Here is a 26,925-nt window from a genome sequence, read left to right as displayed (position 1 = left end):
TTAGGCAAAGCCAGGAAAGATGGGGCAGAGTATCTGAAGAAGGTTGTGAACCTGAGTTCAGAAAGGCTGATGAGAATCACTTGCAGTGGCACTGGCCTGTTGAGAGGCAAAATGGCACTGCACATTTGTAGCTCTTGTTAGTTTTGTAAATCAGTTCCAGAAGAAGAGTTGGTGTTGCATGGGTGCTGGGTGAATGAGGAGTTTGTTTTCAGTTCGGGAGTGTTCAGCAATGACACTTGGAAGAGCTCTCGGTAGGAAGGAGTTTGTATTAGTCTTAGGGGCTAATCAGAGTATTTCATTCAGTTGGAAATGTGCTTTCAGTGGGAAATGTTTATGGATGCCTGTTCTTTTCAGCATATTTTAGCTATATGACTGCTAGCTTTAGCTTTAAAAGGCAAGTGGAAAATCAAATGGAGTATGAGTTTCAAGTTAGCATTCCTGCTGTTGAAAAATGGTCATTATTTATTTTATAACATCACAAAGGTACCTTCCTCCTGACAACTCTGTGGGTCTTCTTGCCATTCAGAATTTAAGCTGCCATGTGTGCTTTACAAAATGTGCTTTACACATTCTGTGCAGTAAACATTTATTTTTCTCTTAAAACATTTGTCAAGAATCTCAAAATTTAGTATTGTTATTTCAGATAATTTTAAGCATTAAATATTGAAGTAGTATTAAGTGGTGGTACAAAAAGCAGTATTAGAAAATTTATATTTAAATTTTTAGAATCCTCTAGGAGGGTTTGATTGAGTGTCATACAGTTAATAAAAATACGTGTAAATGCAGCAAAATTTTTTTGTTATTTTTTCCCTTAAGAAAAGGAAAGCTGTGAGTTCTCTTGTATGGGGTAAATTTTGCTCTGTTTATATCTTAGCTTTGCTGCAAGTCAGGACTTGTACTATTCCTCTAGGTTGTCATAGAAACACAGCTAACTGACATCTCAACTCAGGCTGCTCATGGTTTAATTTGTGGGTTTTCAAGATTATTAAAATTTAACAAAAATTATTGATTTGCTTTTATTAACACTGGCTTGTGTTTACTTTAGAAGTTCAAACTGCATAAAGCTTTTCCTGGTAGAAAAATACCTTTAAAATTATTAAACCCTGGTACTCTAAATAAGAGATCATCAAATACATTTAATATATCAAAGTCTGAAGCAGTAATCTTGAATTTTTGAAAATCACCTTTTTATTTCATTTTGTTTACAGTAAAGTGCCCCAACCTCATTTCAATTCACCTTTTAGCTTGACTTTTATTTAGCATAGAAGATACCCGTCAAGAAAGCGTGAAATAGGTACATCATCCTGCCTAATATTTGAGAGTTTTCATTTTATTTACTTACTTTGAAGCCTGGAAGAATGCTTTGGTGCACTGACTTTTGAAAGTATATATTTTTTGTATATGCATGTGCAGAAAAAATTACTTAGTTTTCACTCATAAATAAGACAGGTAAAACTTATTTACAGTAACTTTGTCTAATGGTCCATGGATGAATGATTTTATGCAAACTACTCCAGAGACTAGAATTAACTTTTCATGTTGGTTGCACACTGGATGTCCTGGCTCCAGCAACATGCGGGATCTTATAAAAACTAGATGACTGGAGTTCATTTTTTACTTTTATAAATTTATTCAGTGATTGCCCATGCATTCATTTCAAGTGCAATCTTTGTAAGCAATGTATGAAATGTAGTAATGTGTTAATTGTTAAAAAATGGATACATACTTCCTTACACTCTCCTTCTATCAAATGTATGCTTTTTACTTTGACTTCACCTCCTTCCTCTACTTTGTAGCCATTTATTAACGATCTGTAGGCATGAGGAATCTGACTGATTTATATACAGACCTGTAATTTGACATTGTCATCTGTCTAGTAACAACTTTGTTCAGTGTTAGATTTACTGAATAAAATTGTTTCTTAGTGGACATTTTGACATCCCACTTCATAATCCTACGTCATGTACTGCTGACATCCCTGTATTAATCTCATTTGTATTCTGTCATAAAACTCTCACGTAACATTTTAAAACAGACTTTCTTTGAAGCATATTTCTATAAGCATGGGTCTCAATATTGGGTGTTTCCATAGGTATATATGGCTTTTTTGTGCTTTGTATGAGGTTTTGCACATGTTTTGTATATGATGGTAGCACACATAGTAAATTGCTGTATTATTTAACTTTGGAAAGACTGGCTTTAGTACTGCAAAAGCAATTGAAACAAAATGCATTTTATTAACCTGTTAACTTGTCTCTCTTCCCTATTTTTTTTTTTTTGCATTGTGTCTACAAGAAAGCGTTGCACAAATACAGTTCTGCTGTAGGCTGACACTGCATTTTTAGGAATTGGAAGACTGGTTGGTGGGAAGTTAAGGCATTCCTTTAACTAGAGCACTGCACTGGTATATTCTGGTTACTTAAGAATGAAAGATATGTTTTATGTGGGAAACATACTCAGTATTGATATATTCATTACAGTCAATAGCAAGTGTAGGAGAAAATTATTGCAGAGATACTGTTTCCCAGTGAAGACCACGGGATATATAAGGGTTTGTGTATGTCTGTGCATGTATAAGATTAACTGAGACTTACTCAAGCCTGTGGAATCTCTCTGGCATTGTACTTCTGTAGACCTTCTGTTACAGATAGATGCCTATGACCAAAGAGCTATTTTGCAACTAGGATTTTCTTTTCCTAAGAGATAAGCATGTTGGTCTTCTTTGAGCAATAAATTTGCTGCTTGGGTGGTTTTTTTTGTTTGTTGGGGTTTTTTTGGTTTTTTTTTTTAGCTTAGTTTCCTTTCTCTTCACTCTTTGCTCTATGATCCTTCCTTGCGTTTAAGTAGTGATTGGGTGATAATACCTAACATGCTTGAAAAGAGAGGAATGCTTCAGTATTTACCAGAAAAAAATCCTAACATACAGAAGAAAAAGGTGATCCATAGGAGTAGAATGTGTCCAGATCCTCTTCCCAGAAAACATATTTATAGTATTTTTTTTTACCATAAGCCCAATGGTGGATTGTATACAATTAACTTATTCCTAGTGGATTCTTCTTATTTTTGTTCACAGCATTTTGCATCTATCCTTCCTACAGAGGTGCAGCATCTTGTAAAGGTCGTGAAGTATCTTGTACCGTGCATGCTTCAGCTTTCAGTTCATAGTGGCTACAGTGGCACACTTTATTTTGTCATCATTCATTATCATATCCATCATTTTTGTATTTTACTTCTAAATTGCAAATGACTAACTTTATGTAGCAAAATACACATGCACATTTTTCCTGCTTTTTAGATATCAAGTAAGTGCCTCCTACAGCTAAATTGACACGCTGCTATACAGATTTTGCACTCAGAACTTTGGAGTAAAAAGAAAAACCAGTAACAAAAAAGCACAGCCCAAATGCCTTCAAGATGATTAAACTGTGAAAGTTTGGCTTTTGGTTGTAATGGCTGTTGTGAAGAGATCGCAGTGATCCATCTTCGCCTGTTGCTGTGTGATAGTTTCGGGGTATCTTTTAATTTATTTTAATCTAAAATAAACTTAAAAGTATTTTTTTTTCTCTCTTGCTCCCTTTTCCTTACACTTCTAAAAATTTAGGAAGATGAGAGTGAAGAAGAACCTAAGCTCAAGTATGAACGGCTTTCTAATGGAGTGACTGAAATTCTCCAGAAGGATGCAGCCAGCTGCATGACAGTGCATGAAAAGGTATTGTGTGACTTTGTGGCTGATATAGCATTTCTGATGGGTTTTATATATTTATATGTGCTTATAATGCCTCAGTATATTTCTGTGTAGAAGTGATGCCAAATCTAGAGTTGCACTGCAAGGCAGTGGTAATCTAAACAAAATTCACCATTTACCTGAGAAATCCACATTTTCTCAGTGATAAAATAAGTAGTTCACATAGTTCAATTAACAGCAGATCTCTCAGAATCAATTCTCTTTTTGTTTGTATCAAGCAGTTTTTCAGTGGGAAACACATTTTCTCAATGAGGAAATGAGGTGAGAATTCAAGATGCAGTGATTTGTTAGATGAGATGTTTACATAAGCTACTAGAAAAATGCTCACTCAGATTTAATTATGAATAGTATTAAGAATGCAATCAGGATACAGTCCTAACTTTTCTTTATTCAGAAAGGAAGTTGGTATATATTGTACAGCCGTGTCAGGAAAGACCAACTTGATCATGTCAGGAGCTTAGCATATATATTTGGCTGTGGAAGACATCTACAATACGGTGTAGAGGAAAGTAATTCTTGTATTGTTTGTTTGCTTAGGCTTTACTTTTGGGGGGTGTCGTACTTCCCTGATTCACTGTGTTAGAAACAAAGAGAGGAACTGCACATGCTAGAGTTTTTGATGTACCAGAGGCATAATAAGGATAAAGTAATAGACAATGCAAAGTAAAGAAATTTTTAAAATAATTAATATTTTGTTATTAAAATAAATAAACTTCATGTGCTTCTTTAGTGAATTAAACAATTGCTATTGTGTTTTATGAGTTTTCTTCTCTTTTATACATACTGAAAAACATTTTAGAATATTGAGGCATTCTGAAGTCCACCTGAAAGTGTGAGTTAATGATTTGTTAGCTACTAATATGTAAAACATAGTAGCTATTTTCTGAATATATAATTTTTCATAGCCAGTAGTATCTCCTTAACAGTTAGTGTTGAGGGATTTATCTTTATTATTTGGCTATATTTTTAGATGGACTTGTGCTGTGTTTCTTTTCCTCAGAGGACTGTTGCTATGGCTCAAGAGCCTCTTAAGATGAAGCTTGTATTTTAGCTGTGTGAATGAAAACAATAAGTCTTTTAAAAATGTTTTTGACAACTTAGAATTACACAGATATTTGGAAAATTGGCAAGCATTTCCTCTTTGTCTGTGGCCTGTTTCTGTTACCTTTTATTCCTGCATCTCAGGTAAATTTTGAAAGCCAAGAGTTTAACAGGATTTTTCTCTAAGGATGTGAACAGATACAGCTTTTGCTATAGTGTCACAAAGCATGACAATACAGGAAAACTGTTGAAGTATCCCAGCACTTTCAGTTTTCCAGCAAACTAGATACATTACTTATGAGAAGAATCAATATTGTTAGAAGCCAGGTGCTGCAGTCTTTTAGGAATAGGTCTCTTGCAACAGAGAACTTAAAAATGAGGCTGTTTTATAGGTTTTGCAAGGGTATTTCTGTTTCATTCTGGTTGGTTTTTTCAGGATTTTTTACCTGAACAAACAGGAGAAGCCCTGCTGAATGGTATCATTAGAAAAATTATACAGTAATATGTAAAATATAACTCTGACTAAAGCAGTATAACTTTGCTGGGAATCCTGAGATCTGGCTTCTTCATTCACACTAATTTCCCCCCAGAATTTATTTTTTTCATTTCTGCTGCTAAAGCATCATATTTTCACCAGGCTTGCTGTCTGCACTGGATGACTAATCGTCATGGCACCTGGTGCATTCAAGCAGGCCTGTGCAGTGGAATAGTCATACCTAGTTATGTCTGCACACCTGATGTTTTATTAACCAGTATTGATTTTTTTACCCGGGGGACTTTTTTCTTCCTGAAAAAAGGCAACCTTGCAGGAGTGAAAGGCATTGCAGGGAATGAATTTCTAATGAACCCCTTCTTTCCCTTTCTTGCCTCCTTTTAATGTAGCTTCATATTTTAAGTGCCTGAACAGAAATTTCATTTTAAGCAATTCCATTTTGATAAATCCTTTTAAACCTTGACTTTCTGTAAGGTTATTTTTTAAAGATTGTGCTGCCTGACTGACACGCTTAGCAGTGCCTGTAAATTTGAGCATTTCATTATAGGTTGCAATGAAGCATGCTCGCATGCAGTGAAATACAGAAAATTGAGTAGCCTAGACTATTTCAGTAATGCTGAAAGTGGGAGGGTGGGGGAGGGGGCAAATAAAAGAAACCTCTGTCATAAATCAAGTAGTACTGAAATTCTATCTTTTCTGTTTAGGTGTAGTTCACATGGTTAAATTAACAGCAGATCTCTCAGAATCAATTTCTTTCTTGTTTGTATCAAAATAAGTTTGTGATAATATGGATTTATGTCGAGATTTCTTTATTTTGCTACTATTTTTTAGAATTAAACTCCTGAGATTTAAGAGGCAGTGTATTTGTCTTGGGAGTATTCTATTTAGGAATGTTACTATGTGAAGGAAAAGAAACCCAGGAGTTATCTGTGTGCTTAAATGCACTGTCACAGACCTTCCATAATTCAACTGTGTTTCACCAGTGGCTTGCATTGGCCTTTTGCTGTGTTTGAACACTTTGTTTTTATTTTAATAATGAAGGAGAATTAAAAATAAAGGTCAAAGGAAACATTAGGATTGAAAAAGCTGCAGAAAGGATCTAGGAACTGTTTCAGATCTCTGTTGATTCTTGCTCTCACGCTGCATTTTTAATTTGCTGCCACAGTCCATCAGCTGGTGTATACAGACTGCAGACGTACCATTAGTTGTCAGTAGACGAGGGTCCTCATGACTCATTCTGACAGCTAACTTGCACTATCACAGTAATATGGGCTTGAAACCCTGTTTTATTATTTGGGAGCAGTTAAAATAACCTTTCTCTATAGAAAGTGGCGGGCTTTTTTGTTTTCCCCAGTGTTGCTAATCCTGTAGTTCATTTAGCATTGTAGTATTTCTTGTGGTATCTTTGTGTTTATGTAATCAATCTCTTCCTTTCACAGTTTTTGGCACTGGGAACACACTATGGCAAAGTTTATTTACTTGATGTCCAGGGGAACATCACACAGAAGTTTGATGTTGTAAGTATGATGTTACTCAGATCCCATTTACAGGCATGTAAAACTGCTGTGACATACCAGTTAACACTCTTGCTGTGATAAGTCAGTTAACATGTTTGTTACACCTGCAACTACACTAATGATTCCATAACAGAAAAAACAGTGTATGGTCCTTGCAAAAAGAAGTTATGCTGCATGTCTTTTTGGTGAGCGCATCTCACTTTATATATAGTAAACTTCTTCATGAAGCAGAAGAGGAAATACATATTTGTGATTGCAAGTTGCTATTAAAAATGGAACCCAGAAGCTCATTACTTCCATAAGGCATGAACCTGTTCATTAGCTGACTACTGTCAGTTATTAGTTTGTGCACTATCACCTTATCTAGTTGCCACAAGTAATTGAAAACTGATGACCTTGCTGGCTCAGTTTATCAATTACAAATATATAATGCTAGTATTTTATGTAAATTTGTTGAAATTTGAGTTATTAAGGGATTGTATTGATGGAAAGAAAAGAAGAAGCCTTTTTCCTTATTGTGCTTTGTGGTATCAGAAGAATAAAATGCTAAATTTAAAGCTCTGCTCTAGAATATTAAATGTTCCTTTTTATTGTAGATATTACTTCATTAGTTTCAAATTCCCTGTCTTTCTTGGGGAGTGGGAGGAAAATAACTAGAATTTTTTTTTCTCTTCAGGTTATCAAAAATTCTAGTAGCCAAGCACTACTACTAAGTTTTTCATAGTAGTGTAAGCACTAGCAATCACAAAAACCATCACAAGATGTGGACATGTTTGCAAAGAGAATTTGCAGCTGCATGGAAGGGGTCAAGTGTTTGTTTATATTTTTTTAAAATCTAATTATGAATTGTGGAAGGGAGTAGGACATAAACTTAAGGCACAGCTCTTGAAGGAATTTTTAGATTTAATTTTAGTCAGATTGACAATGACCTCCTGGGGATTGATTAAAGTCAAACTAATTATGTGCTTCTATTTCTTTTAATTTTGTATGCTCATCAGCCCTGCAGCTGAGAATGCTGACTGCATTTCAGAGGAGGAAAAGCTTTTGGTGTCTCCCTTGCAGTTATGATTACTTTACATGCGTATTTCTTGATAGAGTTTCTCTGGGAAGTAGGAGAAATTCTCTCTCTCTCTGAATAATTCAGTTCGGATTAAATGTACCTGAATTATTCTCTTCCATTGCTGCAGTAGAAGATAGAGTCAGAGGCTCACTGAAATGAAGTGGAGATTTTGTATTGAGTCTGGCATTAACAGTCCTAAACTTGTATTTGTTCCATTCAGTGTAAGGTGCTTGGAAAATTTTATTTGTAGAACAGTCTTCTTCTGTCCACCACCAATGCCTTTTTCTCTTACACTGGTTCCAAGAGATTAAATCCTCCTTCTGTAAAGACTTAGGGAACTGCCTAGGTGTAGAGCAAGGAGCAAGGGGACCTGTTACCTGCTTAAGTCCATAAAACAAAATCCCTGCATTCTCTTTATACACACCTTCCCAAATTTGCTGGTGTTTTATTTGTTTTTCTTTACTAAAAGGTCCTACCAGTGCATTCTGGGACGGTGGTTTCTTATGAAGTTAGTGTTGGACTATAATGTTATTTTTTGCTCAGAGATGTCACGTTTCCAAACTTGGCCTGCTTCAGGATGATTTTTGTGCTGTGTCTCTTGTAAAGATGGCAATGATTTCTATTGAAACTATTGTTACAGTACAAACTGCTTTTTGAGCTGGAGAATAGGGAAAATAAATGTTTCTTGGATTCTATTCTTAATGTTTATATGTCTTTTTGTAATGTACATGTCTCCAGTGCAGTAGATTATGTCATGGATCAGGTGGAAATGGTGCTTCTTTTTTCTTTTTTTTTCCCTCTTTTTTCTAGTTTGAAGAAGAATGATTTTTCTCTAGCACCACATGTCTTTAAAAGAAAAGTTTTTTGAGGAACTACTGACTGTTGTAGAACAGAACAGGCTGCCTATGTGAGAAGAAAGCAGCTCTATGATGTACATGGCTGCTTAAGCGGAGAGGTTTTCTGAGTTAATAATGTCAGTGCTGAACCCATAGACAGTTTATTTTGAACTGGCTGCTGTACACCGAAATATTTTCCTTCTAACCTGAACTTTTCAAGATGTTGAATTTCAGACTAGAGGCATCACTAGCAAACATTCAGTGGGGGTCTTCCTTCAGTTTTCTCCTACTTTTTCTTCTTCTTCTCCTAAGTCCTCTTTATTGTCTCTCCTGGGGAATTTGCGTTAAAATACTGGCATGTTATAAATCCCACATAAAGCCTAACCCTTTCTTGAAAAAAAAGAGAATTACTTCCTGAAGTTACACAGGGAGAAAGCATTTCTTGTAAATGTGCTGCCGAAGACTGTTTTCACTAATGGTGTTTTTTCTGGTTCTTTTTCTCTGATCCAAAAAGAACAAATTCCTTCTCAGAACCTTTTCATTGGTGAAATGGCATATACAGCTCTTGCAGTTGTTAATAGGGGAAGTACCTGTTGTTACTGATTATTTGAAATTAATATTGTGTAGATTTTTTTCCGAGTAAAATAGCAGTATTACCACTGAAATATTTTAATTGTTTGCAGTGAACAGTGTACCTGGGGTGTGTCTTGCATGTATTTTTCTTTCTAAAAGGATCTATTCAGCAGATGTTTTCTGTCTTGTGGCATTGCAGAAATTAATAGGAAGGATATCAATGTGATGTCCTTTGTGCAAAAGAAAACAGTTACACAATTCAAGGACTTGTACTTCATTTGAGTCTTTATCTCTATTTCTCAGGGGTTTGGGGTTTCTTTAAAGAAAAGCTGAGACATGAAAAAATTAATTATTTTTCTATACATCTGTTAAATGTGCATTTAGCAAAAACAAACCATATGTGGGAAACTTTAAAAGCTACTAGATTCAAACACTCTTTGTATGTAAAATAAACCAGAATTATGCAAGAGGGGTTTTTTTAAGTATTTTTTAAAAATTCATTTTAATGGCAAGTTCATATTAAATATACTTAGAAAATGCCATTACTGCTCTCATAGTCCTCCTGATTTCTGTTTTTCTTTCCTAATTTCAGGAAGCCATGTTAAAAAAATATAAATGGGCTTGAAAATTGAAGAAATAAGAATTTTGCTTTTATAATAAATCCTTTATTTTCCATAATGATTTGCATCTGCATTTGAGCCAAATTGTAAAAAATAAAAAGGTACTCATATCAAAGGATTTGCAGCAAAATTAGGGAGAGTATTCACCAGTGTGTTGCATTATGTCCAGAATGCCAAGTTTTGAATGGCAGTACTCCTTTTGAAGACCGAATGTATTTATCATTTTCATTTGAGCTAAAAACAGCTGTAAGAAACACTAAAATATAAAGCTTGGTGCCCCTAGAAGTTCTGCTATTGTAACATACTTTTTTGTTTATTGTTTAAAAAACCTATTAGGATTGAACTTCTTGATGTCCACAGCAGCAAATCAATGTGATTATCCTGGATTACAAATACTGTAGTGTCTACTCTACTTTGACCCACAAATATTCCGAGAGGCTTCTGTGAAACTGATGTAAAAAACTAAAAATTATTTTCAGAATAAAGTCTTACTCTCATCCAGCTCTTCAAGTATCCGATGCTGAATCCTATGCCAGGTGGATGACTAGTCTTTTCAGGCTTGCAGCTTCTCTTGTCAACAGCAGTGGAAATGTGTGCTTTGAAATTGTTGTAAGATATTTGTGGTTTGGGGGAAATTGAGACAGGAATTGGAAGGTTTTGGCCTTTTGTGTTGCTTGGTATCTCAGCAGTTGTGCTTGTGCACTTGTTATCCCTGTCTCCTCTTTGGCTAGCATTTCTGTAGCTCTTGCCAGGGTGGCTTGTCTTCGACAATGTCAGCTGCCTAAGATTAACTGGTATGCATCCTCAATAATGTATGTTTGACAAACTGGTATCTTTTGTATTAGGTTTCAGTGCATTGAGTGAGATGAAATGTGTCAAATACACTGAAAAATATTGCTAAAAGGCAACAAGAAGAGGGAAGAAAAGCCTGCTAATTCCACTGACAGAGGATGATGTAGGACTGATTCACAGCACGTTAATTCTAAATGTCTCTCCGTCTCTTTCCTTCTTAGACTGTCTACAATTTATTCATATAATTATTGCCTGAACTGACATCCTTTGGATTAAGGATTTGTAAATATGGAGAAAGCTGTACAAACATGTTTAGTTATGTAATAAATCAAAAAGCTTTCAAAGGGCAAGAAAACCTGTCCCCATTCTGGTCTTCTCATAAACATCAAGCTTAAAGCAAAAGTAGTAAGAAGTCTTGGATGGTGCCAGTGATAGTCTTTTAGAAGGGGAAAGACTGCCTGTTTTATAAGTAACAAGGATTTAAATGTTTCATGCATTGAAGGTATTTCAGTACCGATGCATGGTCTAGAAAACAATGTAACTAGTGTTTTAAAGCTTCTCTTACTACGAAGAAATTAAAGTCCTTTTAGCGTGCAACAGCTGTTGTGAGATATTCAAGACTGCTGGAGTTTCAGGAAGTAACCTCCTCACGGAATATCTTTTTACAATGTATTTCTTTCCTTACCTTGTGAGGAGTTTTTTTTTTTTTTTTGATTGTCTCACATTGTGTAGCACTAACTATTTAATTACCCTTTTTTTAATTAGAATGATAATAATCCAAAACCACTATGTCATCTCTGCTACCTTGAAGGCTTGAAAGGGAGTTCCTTCTGTGGTGGTATTATTGCCCTTGGCTGTATTGAAGTTACAGCACTCACCAGTCTCTGGAGCAAGACCTTGCTTGAAGGTCAGTCTGTGGCCTATTCGTTTTGCTGATAACTCAGCAGGTTGCAAAGAAAACCAGAGGCTTCAGTAGACTTGTTGCCTCTTGACAAGAGTTTAATTGTTAACAATAAAAAATATTTCTAACAAAGAAACAGCTGTTCTTAAGCACTAAGTGCTGCTGCTAGTAATGATACAAAACCTATTAACTGCTGTAGGAGATTAAGCAACATCTTTCAATGGGGAAGGTAACTTAGCTTTTCCTTGTATAATGAAGTTGCTTTGGATGGAAGTTTGCATGACAGTTTGAAACTAAGATGATATAAATGTCACTTACTTTGACAAGCTACTTAAAATTCCTGTTTATTACCTTTAAATACATCATTTTAGTTGTTAGTGTCAGACTATGTAGGAAAACTTAGGAAGTGAAGCAACGGAATTAAAAGATCTGGGTAGCTCTGTGTTAGGATTTGCATGGTGTTACTGTGCCTGTTAAATTTGAAGCTGAAATCCTGTTTTGTTTACAAAACCAAGTGGGCTATTTTAAGTGATAGTTCCAAAAACCAAAATAAAAATTATGGTTTTGATAGAAGCAAGTGTCTATGCAAGGGACAGGTTTCCTTCTCAACCCTGGGACCTCCCACCCAAATAGGTATTGCATTTTTACGTCTTAAATGCTTTATGCCAACTGCTAACTCTTTCAAATGGAAAACATTGATACAAATGTCATCTTTTGGGATTTTTGTCTTAAGTCTTGAGTGTCTACACTCAATTTAATAACACTTCTGCTTCTCTCTGTCTTTCTTTTCATTTTAACTGCAAATGATTTGGAAGTCCAAAGGTTTTTACAGTAGTTGTGGGAATAATTCAGATGGCTTTTGAGCCTGGCTTTTTGGTATAAAGGCTTGGAAAGTATGCTTTATATGTTTATTCTGGTACTATGCTTATTAGGTTGCTTGTGACATGAACTGTTTCCAGTGGGAATTGTGGAGCTATTGAAGATTCAGATCCATCTTTGGCAGGAAACGTGGTGTACCTGTGGTATCTTGCGTAGACTGGCAGAAATTGTGGTGTCATGACCATTATTCCATAGATCTAGAAAAGTTTCTTGTTTGACAAAAATTAAATAAGAAAAAAAACTACCTACCTACCTCTTGTACATGTTTTGCACATCATCTTTGTACCATTATTTCTGACTTTCATTTGAAAGGAGTATTGCTTAAATTTTTAGTTAACCAAAAAGATCAAAGGAATATGGAAGGTATTTGTTATTAATAGAAATGTTGCTTGGAATATGGATGAAAGATGGGAGTTCTAAACAATTTTAAAATCACTTACAATTAATTTTTATAGCTCAAAACTGAGGCAAGTGTCACTATTTCATTCAATTACTCTTTCAAGCTTGTCTTTTCAATAAACATAGCTTAGCGCAGAATAATGTAAAAAGTTTAGCTGGAGGTATGAGTTCAGCTACAGAAAGTCTTGAATGGTACAGTCATTTATTTCTTGAATGTTGTTAACTCATGCAAGTCAGATGTGTACTTGTACTGCAGCAAACGGTAGCATGTAGGTTGTCGATCTAATTAATTTCAGTTGAAGTATAAAGCCCATGTACTTTATCAGCTGATTCTGGAGTAGCAGTTGTTTCTGCCATCTCTTTTGAACTCTTGACTAGCAACTATGTTGTGCATGTCCCTTTTTTGAGAAGGATTACAGCCCCATCTTTAGACCAAATGGTCCTTCTACAACTTCATTACCCTTCAAATGCATATTGTTTTCCTCCTTTTTTTAACATAGAAGCATTGGATGAAGTCTCTTTTTTTGTTCTCCAGTATCAATCACTTTACCTCAGACTGGGTATCCTGTTGTTTGTCAGCTGCATTTCATGACCAGCTCTAAATGTATTACATTTAAGGTATCTTTGCAGCCCTTTTTAGCATCACAGGTTTCAGTAGAAACCTGTTATGTCAGCTTTTAATGAGGTAAAGGGCTGTGATTGCATACTGTTCTGTCACAAGCATCTAGACATAGGAAATAGGAAATAGGAATTCACTTTCTCTTGACTTGGTAGAGTGCTATTGTATTCTGCATGTTTTTTCAAGAAAATTCTGAAGCATTGCATAATCTAGGGTGAAGATATTTTAAAAGGGGAGAATGCTAAACATGAAGGGCATTAAGGGAATTAGTACTGTAGTATTTAATACAGCATTGTTGATCGATGAAAGGGCAAAGTTTCCAATTTGGTTTTGTTTTTTTTTCACCAGACCTTGTTGCCTCTTATTTCTATGGAGGATCAAACAGAGGACCTTACTGTAATTCTGCTAAGTGAATTTACATATGTCACTTTTAAACAGCTTGGAACAAAATTATTTGTGATGTTATTAAGATACATCAAAACCATCAAAACAGTTGGGTTTTTTCCTTTTTTAACTCTTTCACCATCCATGTGTAGTAATATTTGCTGTTTGAATGTGTATCACATCTCAGGACCACTGTGCCAAATTGTTCTAGAGTTTTATTGGCACCAATGAAACAGCTAGTTTCAGGTAGAATTAATTAAATGTTTTCACAAAAGACTGGTAACTCAGATGTGCATTTTCTAAAACCTAACAACACCTAAAACAACACCTTGTTCTAAAACCTAACAACACCTAAAAGCATTGGAAGGATTTGGAGAGGTTTGATTGTAAGAAGCTAGTGTATTGCTGATTCCTAGGGCTGTTTTCCTTTCAAATGGGGTATTATACCTGGATGGCATTTTTGTCCATGGGGAATGCAGGCACTTATGTGCATATATAGAATAATAGTAGTTTGCCTGTCAGAATTATTAAGAGTTCAGGCATTAATAAAATATTATTTACATTAGAAAATGTTTTCCTGGTTAGAAAGACTGAATTCTGGAGGACAATGTTTTTTATACAAGTTGACATTAATGATAGATCTACAGCCCATTGTTTCCATTAACAATAAAAATACAGCACTGTTAAAAATAGATAATGACATAACAGGGGCATAATATGATGAGCAAAACATGAAGGCAAAACCAAGTTGTTTTTTTTCTATGGGGAAGATGTTATTGATAATGAATTTAAAAATTCTAATAAAGATTCCTTTCTGAAGGTTGAGACTTATTTGTTTTAAAAGACATACCAGTGTGCATAGTACTTTATTGCACTTGTGATGGAATATTAAACACGTAGAGTCCAGTTTTTACGAATGTCACGTCTTAATACCCTCAGAATGGCTGCTGATAAAAGTATCTACTGTCAAGTGGCCATCTCCACTGTGATGCTGTTGAAGAAGTTAGATTCCCTCAGTGTCCTCTAGCACAGAGAAATAACAATATAAGAAGTTGGTATGTTGTTGTTGGTAGGTTCACCGCTGTAATCCTAAACTGGCTGCTAATTGAAGTCTAGTTGTTGAAGGTCTCGGCAGTTTTATGGATAGGAGATTTGAAATGTGAACAGTGTAAAGATGGAGTGAATGAATCTGTTTGCTTTTTTTATCTACTTTAAATAAAGTTTATGATATGCAATCAAATGTACACTTCACTGGTATTGAAATAAAGCCTCTTTGTATGTAAATGTATTGAGGAACTTGCACAGGATCAATTAATCTTCATATTTAGCCTTCCTTCTCGTATGTCACAATGAGGATATGGCATGCGATATACTGTTTACAGTAAATTACAGTGCACTTCATAATACACAGTTTCTACTTGTATGAGTACTCTCTATCTCCTTCCATCTTTTTGGTTTGCGTATGTTTTTAGGATCCTGACAAGAATCAGACACCCAACATTGACTGAATATCTCTGGTGGACTTGTGAGACTTTGCCAGATGTTTATAATTGCAAATAAAGAAAGTTCCTGAGTTGGTGTGCAGAGAGAATACAATGCTTTCAGTAATCAGAAAATGTGTTTATTATTGCATGTAGCTCTGACTTATGCCAGTCTGTATCAGTGTTGATAACTGAAAGTTTACATGGAAAATGACACTGTAGGTGTAATATTTAACTATGCCAGGAATATGACTACTTACGTTGTTTTCAGCCAGGAAAGGGAATTAATTTCCTTATTGTTGGGAAGGATGAAAGTTTGACAAGGAAGTCTCACAGATATGTGTATGCTTAGCAGAAAGATTTTTGAATGTAGAGGCTAAGGAAGGAATAGAGATGGAAGCAAGTTTTGATATAGAAGAAAAGAATTGCTGAGCCAGTCTTACTGGATAACCAAGGAGACAAAGGGTATGTTAGTTAGAAGGGGGTTTTTATGACTTAGAACAAAGGATAAACCCACCTCAAACAAGAAGATGTTTTTACCAAGCAGAAAGACAGCACAGGCAAACAAGTCAGCAGATGTTGCAAGTAGAAAAAAGGTCTCAGAATTTTCCACTGCAAGAAAACTGAAAAACAACTTCTAGCTTAAACTATAATGTACTAACTTCTAGTGATTGGAGAATAGTAACATGAATATGGTAATTATAGTAGTTATGATAGGCTATAGATAAAAATTAAGGTATAGATTGGTTCTACTGTATTAAGATGCTCAGCAAAGAAACGTATATAATGCATTTGTAACGTAAACTAAGGGTCTCCAGGCCTGCCTGCAGCTGCAGCTGACAGCTGTAGGCACAGGCTCTGTTGCCTGGACTGCTGTAGTGTCTTGGACAGTAATAAACTGTATTTGGAAGAGCTGCCTGGAGTCCCGCATCTCTCATTACGGCTCTTACGCCTTATAATATTTCTGCATCTCTCTGATTCCATCAGTGGAGATCTTTTCACTGATTTCAGTAGCCACTGGGTTTGGATCATTGTAGCAGAGAGGCTGACAAGCTAAAATAATTGGAAAAAGTACTTACTGAAGTTTTCCATTTCAGGGGCTTCCAGGGGAAAAAAAAAAAAAGAATTGTGAAGAAAATAATGGCCCTGTGGGGAATGTGTGGAGAAACAGGGTTTTCAGGCTTCATGGGGTGATGTTCTCTATCTTGTGTTAGGTCAGAGAGTGGGATGAGCATTATGGCTGTTCAGAAAACCTTCCTGGAAATGATGTTGGCACAACAGTGCATGAGCCCTGAGCAGAATAGTCAACAACCCTTTTGCTTCTTCAAAAGTTGTTTGGTGGAAGCACCAATAAAATAATCTCTAAAAAGAAAACCACTCCTGACAAGAGCTTTCACTGCATGACTTGTTTGGCTTTTTTTATTAGTCATGTTTGAAATGCATCTTATCAAGAAATGGAGTAAAATCTCATACTTTCCACTTGAAGGATGGAATTCTACATAATTCTGTTAAATACATTAATGACAGTGGTGACGATACTCCATTAGAAACAAGGAGTGAAAGTGCCCCTTAAGTTACATCCTCAGCATTTTAGATATGTTTTGGGGACTGTTCTTCAAAGCCCATTTCAATAATTCAGTAGCCTCTCTTGAAAGTTTATATTTAAAGATGAATTATCATAAGTTCATTGTGTTTGGCAAACTATTCTGAAAGAAAGCAGTTACAGAAATTGGTGAGGTGAACCTCCACATTGCCTGGAATAGTCTTTCTCCCCAGGGGGTGTTGGGTTTTCCAAGGAAGATATATCTATCACCAGCAGACTTTCTTCAGCCCTCCCCCTGTACTTCAGCCTTCTGCATGGCTGCGTGGTTGGGAATATTGCTTCATATTCTCAGATGGCTTTAATACACAGATAGCAACAAAGAAGTGGGGGAAGGCTTAGGACCTAACATTGTTCAAGAGCCCTACAGTTATACAGAGGATGGCAAAAGGGACCTGGGGGGAGAAGGAAATGGGAGTAGTTTGCTTACTTTGGCACAGAGTTCTCAGGAGGATATCTACTTACACAGCAGTGTTTTAATAGAAAAGAGATTTTTCTTTGAATCTCTCAGGAATTAGCTAAAAGTTCAATTCTGCTAGGAAGTAGTCTAGGCTTTCAGTATAGATTTGGTTTTGGTAATAGCTTCATCAATCCTAAACAAGCATTCTGATTATCTAGTAACTACTAGAGATTTAGGGAGATCCCTTGTTAATATTTTTTCCCCCTTGGATGTTTTTGTTTTGGTTTTTTTTTCTTAGTCCCTGCAGTTGACAAACAAGGTTAAGGGATTCACTGATGTGGCAAATATTGAAATCACTGTAGGCTTTTTGTTCTTTCTCATTGTCTTAGCCTATATGAGAGACTTCTTGTCCTCATATTCCTTTAGTTTTAGATAAGCTCTTGAGATCTTTGTTTTTTGTAGCTAAGGTCTGCCTTTCTGCAGACAAGATAAAAGTTAATGTTGTTATTGTTCTGTGTCCCAGACCTTGTCACTCCCCTGAACCTTCCCCCCTCCCTTTTCTTCTAACCAACATAATCTCCCATTTTTCATTTGGAGAATGACAGATTCAAGAATGTTATAGGAAATGCAATAGTGCAAGAGTTCTCACTTACCAGAATTTTGCTGCTAATATTGTTGAACTAAACCTCTTTTGATGTGGATATTAGTAAATTTCAGCAAATGAAACTTGAGGTGTTGTGAATATAGAGTATGCTACTTTGTTGCAGGCAGTGGTGAACATCTTTTTCTTTAACTCCTACAGCTGTATTTTCAATTTAGACCTTTGTGTTATTGTGCTTTGTATGTGTGCACTTCTTTTTATGGGTAGATCATGGTAGAGGATCAGAATTTGTGTTTCGAGTTGCTTTTGCCTATATTGTATTAATGAAATTCTACAAATATGCGAAATACATGAGTCAGTATAACACTGCAGCATTTGGGGCAAGAAAAGTGCTTGGATTCAGTTTCTTTTTAAAGACAGTTCCTCAGTACAAGAGATCTCTGGGTTTTGAAGTCAAAAGAGATGGGACACAGAACATGTAACACAGTTGTGCTTAGCTGTTCCTGAGGATTTGCGGTGCTTTTCAAAGCAAGTTCCTCATCCTACACAGAGCAAGGTTTGTGTTTTGTGAGGATCTTAGCTTAGTTATGACAGCAACTGAGGTGGTTTCTGTTTTCAAATCAGTATTTACACTTGGATACCTCCACCATGGTGGAAATAATACAAACATAATAATGGTAGTCCATACTCCAGTAGGCTAACGTTTAAAACCATGGCTTGATTGATCATATTGCTGTACATTGCTTGTTTATGTGAATGGCATGCAGATGAAACATGAATAAATGAAAACTAGACACATTTAGGAGACAGGTTGGTTTTTTTTATTACAATGCAACTGTGTACATACAAATTGCCATAGTATGGAGAACAGCTAGATAATCATTATGCAGGTCCAGACTGATATTCATGTAGCAGAAAAGACCCTTAGGTTTTTTTCTTTCAGGATATATGTGTATGTGTATGCACGGTGTCGTGTACCTCTGAGGGAAACTGCAAGAAGTTATTTTAGAAATGGATGGTCAGAAACTAAATTAAGCCAAACAAGGGAAACATTGTATCTGAGAACTGTTTATTCGTAATGGAAAAAAAACAACAACAAGGAGTTGCCCAAACGAAAGAGGGCTGGAAAAGAGAGAAAAGAAGGAAGGAACATGGAAAAGGAGTGGGGAAAAGGGGAGGGAGAGGAGACAGAGGAAAAGAGGGCGTTGCCTCCTGCGAAGCGCCTGTGTCCGGGCGGCGGGCGGTGCGCGGGCCGGCTCTTAGGGAGCCTGCGCAGCTCTCGGAGAGGCGCGGCGTCACAGGCGCGGCTCCCGCAGCGACGGCGCCAGGCGCGCGGAGTAGGCGCTGCGGCCGGAGGGTCAGGACCCTGGACAGGATGGGAGCGAGCATCGCAGTGGGCGGCTCCATCGGAGCAGCCGGGTTGAACGCAAGTAGCTCAGGCAAGGATGCGCGGGGGAAGTGGCAGGGCGATGGTGAGGGACTCAGAGAGGCAGGACAGGAGCGAGGGCGAGCAAGAGCCAGCGAGGGCAGAAGAGCCATAAGGCAGGCTGGGGTCAGGGCAAAGGAGGGAGAGAGCAAACCAGCAAGGGCGCAGCAGCGAGCAGCAGCGAGCCCCTCAGCAGGCTGAAGCCAATGGTAAAAAGCAAGTCTCAAAAGCCCCCAGCCAAAAGACAAGTCCCCAGAAAGACACAAAAAGTGTAAAACCCAAAAGCTCCCCAAAGCAAAAAACAGTCTCCAAAGCCCTCCACTGCTCGTGGTGCAGTTACTTTTTATGCTGTCTGGCTCTTCCTAGCATCTGCCTGCTGGCAGGAGACCGTTGGCCCAGTCCAACCTTCCATGGCAGTCCATTGGCGGAGACCTTTCATTGTCTGATTGGAGAAGCCTCTCTGGGGAGTTCAGTGTCTCCTACTGACTGTCCCATAGGAGGAGGTGAAGTCCCATGTTGTCAGGTGTGCAACCTCTCCCCCATGTGCCCCTGACAATCAGTGTTGAGATAAATCAAAGCTAAATTGGTTCCTCACACACAGATAAATAATTATGTTTAAATTAATTTAGGATAAGTTCATGAAAGTTCTTTGAAAAGAGTGGATGAAAGCACTGATTTAGGGTGTTGTAGAAGTGATGGGAACCTCTTGAAGTAAAATGAGCTTTGCTGTAAGTATGATTGAACACTGCTTTGCTTTTCACACTCCTAATAAGCATGTGGTTTGCCTGAAAACCATGGCTAAAAGGCATGAAGTCACAGACAACTATTAAAATGTTTAGATTCCTAGCTTGTAAATATTGCATTTCTCACAGAATTGAAGTGAAATCCAGTCTTATGTTTCGTGTTCATCCACTTCAAATCCTTTGGGATGTAGCATTTGTGAAAGAATCAATTATCCATTTGTTAGTCGGGGGAGCTTTACAAATTATACATTAGCAGATTGATTTCTCAGGTTCACCATTGGGGGACTGATTGTATAAGGTGGGTTGATGATGAGTGTCAGGGGAGAAGGAGTTGCCACAAAGAACACAATTAAAAGAAGCTTTCTGAGTGGCCATGAATTTACTCCTAATTGAAGAGCAGGCTTAATCCATAGTAAGAGCATTTATTTCAAGCATTTTACATTAGGTAATTGATTATCACATGAGGTACATTTGCTGCTAAAATGAGGTACATTTTCCTTTCCTTTAAATTTAGGATTTTGCAAAAGTCTGCATTTAGATCTTTATGTGCAAGGTGTCTGCTAGCTTTCTCTCCTGCTACCTAAACTCCTGCTTCATCCATTAAAGTTCTTTGAAAAGAGTGGATGAAAGCACTGATTTAGGGTGTTGTAGAAGTGATGGGAACCTCTTGAAGTAAAATGAGCTTTGCTGTAAGTATGATTGAACACTGCTTTGCTTTTCACACTCCTAATAAGCATGTGGTTTGCCTGAAAACCATGGCTAAAAGGCATGAAGTCACAGACAACTATTAAAATGTTTAGATTCCTAGCTTGTAAATATTGCATTTCTCACAGAATTGAAGTGAAATCCAGTCTTATGTTTCGTGTTCATCCACTTCAAATCCTTTGGGATGTAGCATTTGTGAAAGAATCAATTATCCATTTGTTAGTCGGGGGAGCTTTACAAATTATACATTAGCAGATTGATTTCTCAGGTTCACCATTGGGGGACTGATTGTATAAGGTGGGTTGATGATGAGTGTCAGGGGAGAAGGAGTTGCCACAAAGAACACAATTAAAAGAAGCTTTCTGAGTGGCCATGAATTTACTCCTAATTGAAGAGCAGGCTTAATCCATAGTAAGAGCATTTATTTCAAGCATTTTACATTAGGTAATTGATTATCACATGAGGTACATTTGCTGCTAGATATTTGCTTTTCCTTTCCTTTAAATTTAGGATTTTGCAAAAGTCTGCATTTAGATCTTTATGTGCAAGGTGTCTGCTAGCTTTCTCTCCTGCTACCTAAACTCCTGCTTCATCCATTAAGGTAACATTTTTTTTTTGTTCTGTAGTGTCAGCTTGACATTATTGATTTTGAACAGTCAAACTTACTTATGTTGTCCAGAATTCCAAACATGTCTCCATCAGAAAGAAAACTGCAGCTAATGGAAATTCAGCTGAAGGTATTTCTTCCTTCTTTGCTGGTACTTCAAAAGTGTATGAAATTCTGAAGCTGTTCCCAGGTAAATCATTTAAGTGTATTTCCATTTCTAACCAACAGGCTCCAACTTACTGCCAAATTTGAATTATGTAGCTTGAGAAATTCAATGTGTATTATTATCACTTACACAGTACTGGAAGTATCCTTCTGATCACAAAGTAGTTGTGTATTTTTACTTGATGGGGCTAATGCTAGGGGTCCTGATTAGGTAAAAAAATATCGTCCAATGTAGCGCTAATAAAATAATAAATAGTAGTTTTTTCAACATTTCATATGCAGGTGCCTCTAGTTTTATGACATGAGATTTAAGTTTGATCACCTCTCTTATGTGTTCTAAATTTTAGATTGTTTTACATGTTACAGGTTTTTTCCAACACACATTTAAAATACCTTGACAACAGTCAGGTTCCCAAACCCCAGTGTGTATCATGGTTCCAACTGTATTAAATAATCAGTCCTTCAAATTATGATGAGTTAGTGACTACTTTTGTCTTCTCTAACCTTGAGTGATTCTTCATCTTTTGTAAACATGTAAAGGTAGATCATGCAGGAGGGGCATTTATTCCTTTACTGTAAAATCCAAAGCCTGTTTTCTTTTGTCAGACAAATAAACTCATCAGTGGGTTAGCTGGACAAAGCTTTTAAGAAAAACAAGGGGAAAGGCAGTTGTAACTTTATGCCTGAGTTTATAACATTTAATAAAAAAAATGAAAAATAAAAGCAAGGTGGGAGGGGGTGACCCACAATATTATTTGCATTCCTCCTTTCTAAAATATCAAAATTATCCATAGGGTGTTGGATGCAACTATATGCATTAATTTTGATGCAGTTTAATTTAATTAATGCAATTAAATTTGAAACAGTAAAGTAAATTTGAAATAGTTAGTAACTTTGCTGACTGGCACAGAAGTATATTTAAACAAATTACGGTTATGAAAAGAAGAATTGGAGCTGATTCTGGAAGAAACACTTTGGTTTAGATAATATATGTACCAATTTTATCTGTGGTCTTTTCTTTCTGATTTCCTGGATAGGTTGAGATCTTGATTCTCAAACAGCTTTCCAGTGGAACATAGTTCTGGAAATCATAAGCTTGACTGTTATTTAACTCTGAACAAGAAGAGTCTGGTATTAGAGTTCTTCCTGAAACTTTATTTTAAAATGCATGTAATATTCAGCCTGGACTATCATGATCTGTTGTCATTTACTGAGCTCCACAGAAAGTTCTGACTTGTAATGTTAGTGAACAGGGTAATAGTCAATGTGCTAGTTTGACTTGAGTACAGAAAAAAATTTACTCTGTGTTTGCTTCTCCTTGTGTGTGTCACTTCCTGTCGGAACTTAGCTGGAGGTTTGTGTAAATGAGCAGGTCTCTTTTAGTTGAATTTAGTTGTTTTCCCTGATTGTCATCTGTGAGTGGTACAGCCAAAAAGGAAAAAGTAATAGGAGAAGGAAAAAGTTAATAGCAACTGATGGAGGTGTTGGGTGTGCAGAAGGCTTGTAACAAATTGCTACTTATAATATATATGCTGTTATGAAATACTGTATCATTGAATTTCTGTGTAGAAATAGAACAAGTCTGGAAATATTGTGTGCTATTTTGAATGTGGGAAAACTGCAAATACTCTGGAGTCACCCTTTTTTTCCACTGACAACATTCTAGAATCCTAGAATCACAGCATGTTAAGTGGTTAGAATGCAAAGATTACATAGTCCTGATCTCCCCTGCCATGGGCAGGGACACCTCCCCCTAGACAAAGTTGTTCAAGGCCTTATTCAGCCTAGCTTTGAACAGTATCAGGATTGGGCAACCTGTTCAGTGTCTCACCCAACTCACAGTATATAATTTCTTCCTAATATCTAAGTTAAATTTCCCCTTTTTCATTTGTACTCTTTACTTCTTGTCTTATCATTGCAGTTCTTGATGAAGGGTCCCTCTCCAAACTTTCTTGTAGGTCCCTTTCAGGTACTGAAAGTTGGCCATGAGGTCTCCATGCAACTTTCTTTTCTCCAGGCTGAACAGCCTCAGCTTTCTCAGCCTGTCTTCATGAAGGAGGTACTTCAGTCGTCTTACAAACTTCATGACCCTCCTCTGGACTTGCTCCAACAGTTTCATGTCCTCCTGATGTTCGAGACACTAGAACTGAATGCAGCACTCCAGCTGGGATCTCACATGAGCAAAGTGGAGGGGCAGAATCACCTCCTTTGACCTCCTGGCCATGCTCCTTGTGATGCAGCCCAGAACTTGATTGTCTTTCTGAGCTATGAGCACACACAGCTGGCTCATGTTAAGTTTTTCATCACCTGTCACCCACGAGTCTTTCTCAGCAGGGCTGCTCTCAATCACTTCTCTGCCCAGCCCATTGGTGTGTCTGGGATTGCAGTGACCATGGTGTAGTGTTGGCAATGAAGAGAGACAGGAACACCGTGAAATGGTCAAAGAATCCAAATTTATTGTGAAGTATAACTGCTTATATACTTATTCTAGGAAGAATAGTAATGTTTCACTACCAGGATTGGGTTAATCATCACATAAACAAACTTATGCATTTTACAATATCTCTTGCATTTTACATCTCTTGCTTGCAGAGTTTGATGTAATTCTCTTTTATCAGTACGTCCATCTGATGTAATCTTCTTGCAGTCTTGATTTAATCCTCAAAGTTCTGTTTGCTATTGTCAAGGCATCTTGTTATCAAATCTCTTAGGCTAACCAGGTCCAAAGTCCATAATGTGTCTTGTGTGTCCCAATAGTGTAGGACCTTGCACTTTGCTTTGTTGAACTTCATGAGGTTTGCTTCAGTCCATCTGTCAAGGTCCCTCTGGATGCCATTATCCCTTCCCTCCATCATGTCAACTGCACCACACAGACTGGTGTCATCAGTGAACTTGCTGAGGGTGCATTTGGTCCCGCTTGGTCCTTGTCACAAACAAGGATGTTGAAGAGTATCACTGGTCTCCATGTGGACAATGAGCCATTAACCCAAACTCTGTGTGTGTGGCCTCCAGCCAGTTCAATATCCACTGAGTGGTCCATCCATCAAATCCCTCTCTCCAATCTGGAGACAAGAATGTCATGCAGGAGTATGAAACACTGCATTTAGTCCAGGTAGACAATATCAGTTGCTCTGCCCCTGTCCACTAACACTGTAGCCCTGTCATAGAAGGTCACCAAATTTGTTAGGCATGATTTTCTCCTTGTAAAACCATTTTAGCTTTTACCAGTCATGACTTTGTTGGCCAGGTAACTTAGCATGGTTTCCTGCAGAATCTGCTGTGTGACCTTGCCTCGCACAGAGCTGAAACTGACTGGTCAGTAGTTCCCCATATCTTCCACTTTTCCCTTTTTAAAAATGAGGATCATATTTCCCTTTTTCCAGTCATCAAGGACTTCACCTCACACAATTTTTCAAAAATGATGGATAGTGGCTCAGCAACTTCCATCTGCCAACTCCCTCAGGACCCACAGATGAACCTCGTTGGGTTCCATTGACTTGTGCACATTCAGGTTCCTTAGATGGTCTCAAACCTGATCCTCTCCTACAGGGGGCTCAGGATCTTCATCCTCACTGTCCCTGCTTCTGCCTTTCTTGACCAGGGTGGCATGGCTGGAGCACTTGCCAGTGAAGACAGGGGCACAGAAGTCACTGAGAACCCCAGCCTCCTCTTCATCCAGGGTAGCCAGGTCTCCTATTTTCTTCCCACATCTTTTGTATCCCTAGTCTTTCTTTTGCTTGCCACATACCTGTAGAAGCCCTTCCTGTTATCCTTAGTATCCTGCAGGAGAGGCTTTGCCTTGCTGAGCACTTGTTGGTTACCTGAGTACAATCACACATTTAATTTCCAAAGTATTGCCACATATGGCTTTCAAACCACATCACAACAGATAAATTCCATCATCCTCGTTTTCAACGTTTATGTAAAGATAGCTTATGTAGTCCACTTTGCCTATTTTCTACACTTTATTTTTTCAGAATCAAACTTTATCAAAGCCATTTGACAGGAAAATAGGAATAATGTGGACTGTAGGATGAGCCATCATCTCCTCTGGTGTGTCTTGGTGTGTGTCATTTTGTCTTGGTTTTTTGTTGCAGTAGTATCTCCAACAAGGCCCATCGCACTGGAGTGCTGCCAGATCTGCTGTTGCTGTGATGTCAGCCTGATGGTGGGTGTAGGTGCTGGAGTAATGAGAAGAACATGACCAGTTGAACACTGTACCTTAGTGTATGACCCTGTGCCAAGAGTACTGAAGACAGATGTTTTGTCTTTGCAATTGCAAAATAACAAATGAAGAGAAGAAACTTAGTGAGAAAGTTGTGGCAATGGCAACTTAGATGCAGCCCAGACCAAAAAAATCCTATGCCACTTCGGTTTTTTATGCTTGTGCTTTCAGAAGGCCAGAGGTATTCCTGATTGTAGAAGGAATGATGCAGACATGCTAGCTTTTTCCCCATGCCCACCCCTAGAGAGAGGCAATCTTCTCTTGCACCTTGATGATCAAAACACAGATTTAGAAAGGCATCTTTCAAGGCAAGGCAGGAATAAAAGTTTATGAAAATTTACGCTGTTTATGAAGATTCTAGAAAGTCAGACTGACAGCTGATACATCTTGCCTTACTCAGCATCCTCCAGTCTTGGAATTAGCCACTTCTGTGTGTAATATCTGAGAACAGAGCTTTTACAAGGATGTTGCCACACTATGAGGTTGATGGGCTTGAGCTGTACTCCTCTGCTGATATCCCCTAAATGTGACAGGAGGAACACAGCTGTGGAATGTGCACCAGCTGCCTGCACTGCTGTTACGCACGGGTGTCTGATCTTGAAATGTAGCAACTCAGCATAACCAGTGGCAAACAAAAATACTTCTGGAGCACATAAGTCAAGGAAAATTGGTTTAAATTCCCAGTGAACTTCTTTGCAACACACCGCGGAAAGACCACTTTTTGATAGGCAGCAATTGCAATATTTCCAGGTGCCATTTCGTGGTGAGACCAGGAATTACATATTCTGCGCACAAGAAAGCAGGAAAGCAAAAGGGCAGTGTAATTTTCCCAACTCATCAGACAACTATGGCAGTGCAGTGTTCAGTTGTTCAATCAACCTTGATTATAAAAAGGCTTCTAGAAAATATGATTTGGGCATATGCTATTTTCAAAGTGGATGAGAGGAAAGCTTCCTTTCTCTGAGTTGGAATTTGTTGTGTGTGAGAAAGATTTTGGGGGGAAAAGGGTGTGAAAACATCTCGGTTTATCTGCTGTAGAAAAGCCCATGTGGACAGTGTGTTTTTGTTTACTTATTATGTACTCTTAATACAATTCCAACTGCCATAGCATAT

The 26,925-nt window shown here is 37.5% G+C and overlaps 1 protein-coding gene across 3 annotated transcripts in view; it reads left to right on the top strand.

The window, feature by feature from the left end:
- Positions 1-26,925, top strand: part of VPS41 (VPS41 subunit of HOPS complex) — a 110,151-nt gene that overhangs the window by 18,884 nt on the left and 64,342 nt on the right. For all 3 annotated transcript variants that reach the window (XM_039715131.1, XM_039715132.1, XM_039715133.1), the window contains exons 3-4: positions 3,602-3,709; positions 6,719-6,796. In XM_039715131.1, the coding sequence (XP_039571065.1) occupies positions 3,602-3,709; positions 6,719-6,796 (186 nt within the window). The remainder of the gene's footprint in view (positions 1-3,601; positions 3,710-6,718; positions 6,797-26,925) is intronic.

The sequence above is a fragment of the Passer montanus genome, unplaced genomic scaffold, assembly GCF_014805655.1.
Source record: "Passer montanus isolate IOZ18808 unplaced genomic scaffold, ASM1480565v1 scaffold32, whole genome shotgun sequence".
Taxonomy (NCBI): Eukaryota; Metazoa; Chordata; class Aves; order Passeriformes; family Passeridae; genus Passer; species Passer montanus.
Note: the sequence above shows the minus strand (reverse complement) of the source record. Positions and strands in the feature narration are given on the sequence as shown.